The 9,878-nt window shown below is 48.3% G+C and overlaps 1 protein-coding gene across 3 annotated transcripts in view; it reads right to left on the reverse strand.

Moving 5' to 3' along the window:
• The window catches only part of LRFN2 (leucine rich repeat and fibronectin type III domain containing 2), a 137,612-nt gene extending 128,431 nt beyond the window's left edge, over positions 1-9,181 (reverse strand). For all 3 annotated transcript variants that reach the window (XM_040351847.1, XM_040351848.1, XM_040351846.1), the window contains exon 1: positions 7,794-9,181. In XM_040351847.1, coding sequence (XP_040207781.1) covers positions 7,794-9,166 — 1,373 coding nt within the window. In that variant the 5' untranslated portion in view covers positions 9,167-9,181. The remainder of the gene's footprint in view (positions 1-7,793) is intronic.
• Between the last annotated feature and the right edge of the window lie 697 nt (positions 9,182-9,878).

Consider the following 9,878-nt stretch of genomic DNA (forward strand, 5'->3'; position numbering starts at 1 on the left):
GTGACAGAGGGACAGGGTGACAGAGGGACAGAGTGACAGAGGGACTGGGTGACAGAGGGACTGGGTGACAGAGGGACTGGGTGACAGAGGGACTGGGTGACAGAGGGACTGGGTGACAGAGGGACTGGGTGACAGAGGAGCTGGGTGACGGAGAGCTGGGTGACGGAGAGCTGGGTGACGGAGAGCTGGGTGACGGAGAGCTGGGTGACGGAGAGCTGGGTGACAGAGGGACAGGGTGACAGAGGGACAGGGTGACAGAGGGACTGGGTGACAGAGGGACTGGGTGACAGAGGAGCTGGGTGACGGAGAGCTGGGTGACGGAGAGCTGGGTGACGGAGAGCTGGGTGACGGAGAGCTGGGTGACAGAGTGACTGGGTGACAGAGTGACTGGGTGACAGAGTGACTGGGTAGAGAGAGATTATACAGTCCAGATTACAATTTGCAGGGGCAGCAAAGGTGACAGAGAAAGGGGGGTGCACCATGCAACCCCCCCCCCCCCCCTCTCTCACTGTCACCTCTGCTGCCCCTGCAAATTGTAATCTGGACTGTATAATATCTCCCCCTATTGCATGGTCAACCCCCCCCCCCCTCCCCTGCACCTACCTTTTCTGCCCCTGCTCCAAGGATGGCCGGCGCCGCGGCGCAGCGGAAGTCGGGACTCGCGGGAGGTCGGGACTCAGGACGGGCGGCGGATCGAGTCCAGCTGAGCAACCGAGGCCTGGAGGGGAGGAGGAGGAGGTCTTGGTCTGTGCCGCTAACGGTGAGTGACTCACTGCCTGTTACGCTGCTGCTCTCTCTGCAGCAAGAACCGCGGCTGGCCGTTGGAGGAGGAGGAGATGGGGGTGGAGTCGGAGCCGCAGAGAGAGCGGGACACTGCGGTGACGTCACTGGTTGCTACACGCCAAGCGGGGCTTCCCTAGCAACCAGTGATTTAGAATCATTTAATTACAGCTGCAGCAGCGGCAGTGAGTGTGGCAGGCAGTTGATTCCGGGACTCTCCATTGTCCCGGTTTGAAGGCTCCCGGGACACGGGACAAAAGTGTATATTACGGGACGATCCCGGGCAAACCGGGACACGTGGTCACCCTAAGCATCAGGCGCTTAGATACGACGGCGCATCAGTGCACTTACGCGGCGTATCAGAAGATATGTTGGCGTAAGTGCTGAGTATAATTTAGGGGTCTGATAATGTTGATATAGATATATAATATAGACGTTCACTTTAAGGATTGATAATGCACTTTTGTTTGCTTTTTCACAGATGTTCACAGCTTCTTCGTTTTGTCCTTGGGAATCAGACAGAAGACTGATAAGACCAGTTGAAAATAGACTTTTCTACTAAACCAGTTTGAACTGACCAGAGACTCTTGGGGAAGGTTTTTCTGCCAGTCACGTGATGTAACCCCCCATTTAACTGTTCCCATGCTATAAAGAAGATATGGACTTTGATTGGACTAAAACTATACGATCACACCTTTATTACGCCTAGAATACAGTTGATACATACCCATATCTTATGAATATTCATACGTATAAATTGTATATCCCGCAGTTTTAAGCTCAGAAACACTTTCACTTTTACTCGCTTATAGTAGCCGAGATCTGTGTTGTCTTTCTCCATTGCAATGTCTTAATTAAAGCACCTTATTATCTTTATCTACCATCTAATCTGATCGTCTTAATTAAGACCCCCAAATCGGATTTAACAGTGCTTTCTGAATCCAGCTAAATATTTTTTACTTTTTGCTATAATAAATATCCAATTTTTATAAAAAAAAAAAAAAAAATCTCAATTTAGACCGATACGTATTCTACATATTTTTGGTAAAAAAAAACAAAAAACACAATAAGCTTATAGTGATTGGTTCGCGCAAAAGTTATAGTGGCTACAAAATAGGGGATAGAATTATGACATTTTTTTTATTATTTTATTTTTTTTACTAGTAATGGCGGCGATCTGCGAATTTTGTCAGGACTGCGATATTGCGGCGGACGTATCGGACACTTTTGACACATTTTTTGGGACCATTCACAGCGAACGACGCTATAAAAATGCGCTGATTACTGTATAAATGTGACTGGCAGGGAAGGGGTTAACACTAGGGGGCGAGGAAGGGGTTAAATTTGTACCCTGGGAGTGATTCTTACTGTGTTGGGGGAGGGGACTGACTGGGGGAGGTGACCGATGCTGTGTCCCTATGTACAAGGGACACAGCATCGGTCTCCTCTCCAGGGGTGGACTGACAACTCATGGAGCCCCCGGGCAATTGAAGATTATGGGGCCCCCGGGCAATAGAAGATTATGGGGCCCCCGGGCTTACAGATGGCCACCACGCCAGGAGGCATTACAGAGGCGGGGCAGCTAAAATCTCAGGATTTTCACATCAAAAGCATGTCGTTTTGGACATATCAAGGACAGATGTAAAAAAAACACAGATTTTTACATACTGTCCCTGGTTTTAATGTGCCTGGCAACCCTGATGGGGCCCCCTAGTGGCATGGGGCCCTCGGGCAGTGCCTGAGTGCCTCAATGGTCAGTCCGCCCCTGCTCCTCTCCCTGACAGGACGTGGAGCTCTGGGTTTACACACAGAGCTCCACGTCCCTGCTCTGTCATTGCCGATCGCCGGTACCTGGCGGATATCGCGGCTGCCAGGCACGCACATCGGCATCTCGGGGACGCGCTGGGTGCACGCACCGCCCCCCAGTGGCCGGATGACGCGAGGCCGTAAAAAGACGGCCTCCCGGATTTATAGAGCCACCTGGAGGCCGTCTTTTTACTATGGCCCCGGGACTACAGTAGTTAAATCCTGCTCGTTGTCGCGAGACAGAATTAAAAAAAATAAAAAGTTGCTCGTTATTCAAACCGCGTTTCTTGTAAACCGAGGTTACACTGTACAGGAGAATATTCCAGATCAAAAATACAGCGAGTGATACAGTGGGGTAGATTCAGAGAGCAATTACGCCGGCGTATCCATAGATACGCCGCGTAATTGCTAAGTAGCGCCGGCGTATCTACTTTCTGTATTCAGAAAGCTCGATACGCCGACTTTAGCCTAAGATACGACTGGCATAAGTCTCTTACGCCGTCGTATCTTAGGGTGCATTCTGACGCTGGGCGCTAGGTGGCGCTCCCGTAGTTTTCAGCGTAGAGTATGCAAATTGCCTACCTACGCCGATTCACAAACATACGCGCGCTCGGCGTTCGTTTTTTTATGTCGTTTGCGTTAAGGCTTTTCCGGCGTAACGTTGTTCCTGCTATTAGGAGGCGCAGCCAATGTTAAGTATGAACGTCGTTCCCGCTTCGAAATTTGAATTTTTTACGTCGTTTGCGTAAGTCGTTCGCGAATAGGGCTGGACGTAAATTACGTTCACGTCGAAACCAATACGTCGTTGCGCCGTACTTGGAAGCAATGCACACTGGGATATGTACACGGACAGGGTGCATGCGCCGTCCGTACAAAACGTCAATCACGTCAGGTCATCACATATTAACATAAAACACGCCCCCCCCTTCCCCATTTGAATTACACTCGCTTACGCCGGCCCCATTTACGCTTCCCTGCCGCGACTTACGGAGCAAGTGCTTTGTGAATACTGCACTTGCTCCTGTAAGTTGCGGAGGCGTAGCGTAAATACACTACGCTGCGCTGCCGTAACTTTAGGCGGAGATACCTGAATCTACCCCATTGTAAACATGTTATCGGGCTCGGCTCGGCTCGGCTCGGCTTGGCTCGGCTCAGCTCGGCTCGGCTCGGCTCGTTCATCGGCCCGGGGGAGGAAGCGGTTAATTTTTTCTTTGACTTCACCAAGACATTGAGGAAAATGAAGCTCAGCCTTTCACTTTGAGAGAAGAGAAGGTTATGTAATATTTACAATCGGGGAATCTGCCCGCGATGAGCAAATTAAGATTTAAATTATGTATTAATTGGAATTTAAATTGGTGTAAAATGCGGCTGCCAATCTGAATATAATGGGGATTTGTAATCAGGATTTTCCTCCGCAGCGCCGCCCAAGAAAACGACAGAAGGAACTTATTCCGGGAAACCTTTTTTATTATTGTGATTTTATGTGTTTTTATGTGTTTTGTACTCTGCGGGGGAACCACATGTGGCATTTTGGAAAATTCTTCTGAAATGTGACAACAATGGAAGTAATTCCCAAAGAGAATTCTGATACATTGTTATATTGTTCTCACAATGAAATAAAAAAACGGCAAATAATGTATAAAGCTAAAGCTGGATACAGACAATAGAACTTTTATTGTTTGATTTCCTTAAGACCCTGAAGCGTTTTTACAGCGTTTTAGCGTTAAAAATGGCGCTCATAAAACGCTCATAAAACGCTCTCAGTGCATCTCAATGGACCCTTTCACACCGAGTCCTTCAAGCAGCATCTTTGGAGCAGCTTTTGAGCGCTGATAAAAAAAAAACGCTCCAAAAACGCCTCCTCTCCATTGAAATGAATTGAACAGCGCTGTAAAAACGCCTTACCCTTTCACACCGAGGCACTGCAAAAACGCCCTAAAACGTAAGGGTCTTAGCGGTGCTTTACCAGCACATTGGGATTGCAGATGAGGCTTTGCTCGAATAACGCTTTAATAATGCTGTAATAACGCTCGAAAAACACTCGAATAACGCTGTAATAACGCTAAAAAAACGTTTGAATAACGCTGTAATAACGCTTGAAAAAAGCTTGAATAACGCTGTAATAACGCTCTAAAAACGCTCGAATAATGCTGTAATAACGCTCGAAACACGCTCGAATAACGCTCAAAAAACGCTTGAAAAACACCCCAGTGTGAAAGGGGCCTTAGATTTACCTTCAACTAGGGATGAGCTTCGTGTTTGCGCACCATCCTTTGGTTCTGCCCCCTACCCACCTCTGAGAACCATCCTTTGGTTTTACCCCCTACCCACCTCTGAGCACCATCATTTGGTTCTGACCCATACCCACCTCTGTGCACCATCCTTTGGTTCTGCCCCCTACCCACCTCTGAGAACCATCCTTTGGCTTCACCCCCTACCCACCTCTGAGCACCGTCCTTTGATTCAGCCCCCTACCCACCTCATAGCCCCATCCTTTGGTTCCTCACCCTATCCACCTCTGAGCACCATCCTTTGGTTCCACCTCTAAGCACAATCCTTTGGTTCTACCCCCTACCCACCTCTGAGCACCATCCTTCGTATCCACTCCCTACCCACCCCTGAGCACCATCCTTTGGTTCCGCCCATACCCACCTCTGAGCACCATCCTTTGGTTCCACCCCCTACCCACCTCTGAAGCTAGCATCAATAGACCCTTCAGCAACAATAGACACCTCTCTTAACAGTAGATCCCTCCCAGCAACAATCGAACCCCCTAGCAACAATATATCCCACCAGCAACAGTAGTTCCCCCCACCAGCAACAATAGATCCTCAAGTGCAACAATAGATTTCCGGTGACAATAAATCCCCCAGCACACCCCACCACCCCTTGCCTGTAATAAATATATGAATACTTCCTGGAAAAGTTGCTTGTACACACTCTGAGCACTGTCCTTTGATTCAGCCCCCTACCCACCTCTGAGCACCATCCTTTGGTTCCACCTCTAAGCACAATCCTTTGGTTCCACCCTCTACCCACCTCTGAGCGCCATCCTTTAGTTCTGACCCCTACCCACCTCTGCGCAACATGCTTTGGTTCTGACCCCTACCCACCTCTGAGAACCATCCTTGGTATCCACCCCCTACCCACCTCTGAGCACCATCCTTCGTATCCACCCCCTACCCACCCCTGAGCACCATCCTTTGGTTCTGCCCATACCCACCTCTGAGCACCATTCTTTGGTTCCTCACCCTACCCCCCTCATAGCCCCATCCTTTGGTTCCTCACCTTACCCACCTCTGAGCACCATCCTTTGGTTCCACCCCCTACCCACCTCTGAGCACCATCCTTTAGTTCAACCCCCTACCCACCTCTGAAGCTAGCATCAAAAGACCCTTCAGCAGTCATCAACAATAGACACCTCTCTTAACAGTAGATCCCTCCCAGCAACAATTGACCCCCTAACAACAATATATCCCACCAGCAACAATAGATCCCCACCCGCAACAATAGATCCTCATGTGCAACAATAGATTTCCAGTGACAATAGATCCCCCAGCAGCCATCAACAATAGACCTTCCAGCACACCCCACCACCCCTTGCCTGTAATAAATATATGAATACTTCCTGGAAAAGTCGCTCGTACACACCTGATATCTTCTTTATAAAAGTAATTTATTTTGCGGGGGCCTCTATTTCTAAGGGGCTCTCTTATCTCCAGTCTTTTCAACAAACCAATTACAGTAATATCCCTCTTGGCTTCAGAAGCTGAATGGGTCATACATGGAAATATAATCGATATCAATAAGAAAATTAATTCTAAGGTCTCGTACACACGACCGAACATGTCTGCTGAAACTGGTCCGCGGACCAGTTTCCGCGGACATGTTCGGTCGTCTGTACGGCCGACCGGACAATTTTCCGGCAGATTGGACAGGTTTCCAGTGGACAAATGTTTCTTAGCATGTCCGCTCAGCCGAAAGCCCTCGCATGCGTCGAAGTGATTCGACGCATGCGTGAAAGCATTGACCTTCCAGGGTCGCGCACGTCGCCGCGACAGCGCGGCCACGTCACCGCGTTCGCTGTCCGCGGGAAATTTGGTCTGATGGTGTGTACAGCCATCAGACCAAAATCCGCCAGCGGACATGTCCGATGAAAACGGTCCGCGGACCGTTTTCATCGGACATGTCCCGTCGTGTGTACGAGGCCTAAGGCCTCGTACACACGAGCGAACATGTCCGCGGAAACTGGTTTCCAGTTTCCGCGGACATGTTCGGTCGTGTGTAGGGCCGACCGGACAATTTTCCAGCCTAGCGGACAGGTTTCCAGCGGACAAAAGTTTCTTAGCATGCTAAGAAACTTGTCCGCTGGAAGCCTGTCTGTCGGACATGTCAGATGGTCAGTACGACTTATCGGACATGTCCGCTGGCCCGAGAACCCGCGCATGGCGTCGAAGTGATTCGACGCATGCGTGGAAGCATTGAACTTCCGGGTTTGCGGACGTGGCGGCGTCAACGTCACCGCCACGTCACTGCACTGTCTGTCCGCGGGGATTTTGGTTTGATGGTGTGTACAACCATCAGACCAAAATCTCAGAGCGGACAGGACCGTTTTCATCGGACATGTTCGCTCGTCTGTACAAGGCCTCAGACTAACCCTGGCACAACTGGTAGGACTATGGATGGTACATAACGTAAAGTGCTCATAATACCATGTTATATTATATTATATAATGTTCTATCACGGAAATCAAGGAAACAATAATCAATCTTCCCACAATTTAATCACCATTGGCATTGGAAACAATAGAAAGTCTTCGTTGCTCGTAAAGTAGACCTCGACCATTTCTGTCCATGGAATTTTAAGAACATTAAGGTGACATTGTTCAAGTTTCAAACTTTGTTGATGTCAAGACAAGTCAAGTAGCTGCGAAATTTGAGTGACATACCCAAACCTACCGAGACCGCCGAAGTCCGGCGAGGTTTGGTGAATAACGCACTTCTCCGGAATTAAGTCAAAATATATATATATCAGAGATACACAGAAAATGCGTTTTCCAAAGAAAAAAGAGCTCTTACCTTTCTGTCTTTTCATACATTTTGTACAATTTCTTATTTCTCACGTAGTTCTAACATCCTGAAAAGACTTTTGAAAAGGAAAGACGTTTTTTTTTTTTTTAAATATATAAAATGGAAATATACTTTACCTGTAGATGAGAACTTCATCATCTGAGCAATTGTACTGAAGTTGGTACATTTTAACTTTTGGGGCAGACTTGCTTACTGACCACTTAACCAAAGCCGTGGTGGTCGTCACTTCCGACACGGTGACGGCCTTCTCCGGTGGAGTCTTAACTTCTCCCCGGTTGGATTTGGTGGAGCTGGTAATGTCGGAGAGCCTCGATTTAGGCGGTGCCGTTTTGTTGGTGCCATTGCTCAGATGGGGCAGCTGAACGATGGATAACTCAACGGGGGCTGTCAACTCGCCCGCGGCATTCGCTGCTATGCAGGTAAAGGTCCCATAATCATTGGAGGTGGTTATTAAAATATCTAGAGTGCCGTTGTCGTAGACCGCTGTTCTCGAAGAGTTGCCAATTAGGCGACCGTCGGGGGCGACCCAATGTATGACCGGAGGGGGGTCTCCAATCGCTTTACACTTCAGAGACGCGGTTTGTCCTTCGAGGACGAGCAGCTTTTGAGTGTGTTGGGTGATCAAAGGCGGTTCGCAGATAAATTCCTCCTCGCGAACGTACCAAAAATACCTTCCTTTTAGAGCGGAGGGCGAAGCGCATGTCTCCATGTCATCTTCTCTATCCAGCCTCCGAAGCCAGAGAAGCTCACAGTTACAATGGAGTGGGTTCCCCCCAAAGCTGAGAGACAAGGGAGGGAGAAAAGGCGTTGCAGAAATCATCGATGTTTGCGACCTCGCAAATATCGGGTCGGGAGGTAGTTTTTGTAGCCTGTTCGAAGTCAAGTCAAGCCTGGCCAACTTATTCAGGTCCTGAAATGTGCCCTCTGTAATATAAGATATAAGGTTGTGGTCCAAACTTAGCTGATGCAGATTAATCATCCGTCTGACGGAATCCCAAGGAATAGTTTTGAGATTATTGTAAGAAAGGTCAAGATCCTCCAAAGTCTGTAAAATATCTTCGAACGCATCCTCGGCGATACTGTTCAATTGGTTGTTATTCATAATCAGGTGCTGGAGATTGATTAGCCCTCTAAATACGTCGTCTCCAAGGTTGGTCATCCGGTTGGCATCTAGATGCAAAGATCGAAGGCTCTCTAGGTCCACAAAAGAAAAAGGTTGGATATAACTGATGGTGTTCCTAGACAAGGTCAGGTCCACCAGACCGGTCATGTTGGCAAAGTCTTGCCGGCTGATGCTGATGATAAAATTCCCCCCGAGTCGAAGTTCAACTGTCCTTCGGTCAATGTCTACCGGCACGAAAAGCAACCCTTTGGTTGGACACAAAGTTCCCAGGGATTCCGACAAGTTTTGACACACACAGTATTTTGGACATGATTTGACCATCACCGTCATTCCAAATACCAGAAGACCGCAGAGGATTTTTTCCATTGTAAGTCAGGCAACGATACCTACAACGAGAAGAAAAAAGAGGCTTCTATTAACATGACGTACGTTATTACCTTGTCGGTCATTATACTATGTGAATTATTTGGTTGCAAATGCTTTTTATCAACACATCTCTTTGTCAACAAAATTTCTTTTAGCCATTTCAACAACATCAAAGAAATAATAATAAAGCGGATGGTGTGCTCCGAATATAGATGAGCCGATTGAGCTCAACTGAAATTCCGTGCATGCTCTCCGCAAGACGGTGGCATCCTAAAAAAACTCTGGGCCAGATTCAGAAAGATGCGTGTATCTTTAGGCGGACGTAGCGCATCTCATATACGCTACGCCGCCCTAACTTAGTCAAGCGAGTAGTGTATTCAGAAAGAACTTGCGCCCTAAGTTACGGCGGCGTAGCGTATATGGGCCGGCGTAAGCCCGCCTAATTCCAAGTAGGCTGGTAGGGGGCGTGTTGTATGCTAATGAATCGTGACCCCGCGTAAACGACGTGCCTTACGAACGGCGCATGAGCGCGCATGCTCAGTATCACATTGAATTTTGTCCCTAAGTTACGCCGGCTCAATGTTTAGTCGACGTGAACGTAACCTATGCCCATCCCCATTCACGGACGACTTACGCAAACTTCGTAAAATACGCCGCTGTTCCGACGTTTCCGACGTCCATACCTAACATGACTTTCCTATGCTTTATGAGG

The sequence above is a fragment of the Rana temporaria genome, chromosome 4 (assembly GCF_905171775.1).
Source record: "Rana temporaria chromosome 4, aRanTem1.1, whole genome shotgun sequence".
NCBI classification, from domain to species: Eukaryota; Metazoa; Chordata; class Amphibia; order Anura; family Ranidae; genus Rana; species Rana temporaria.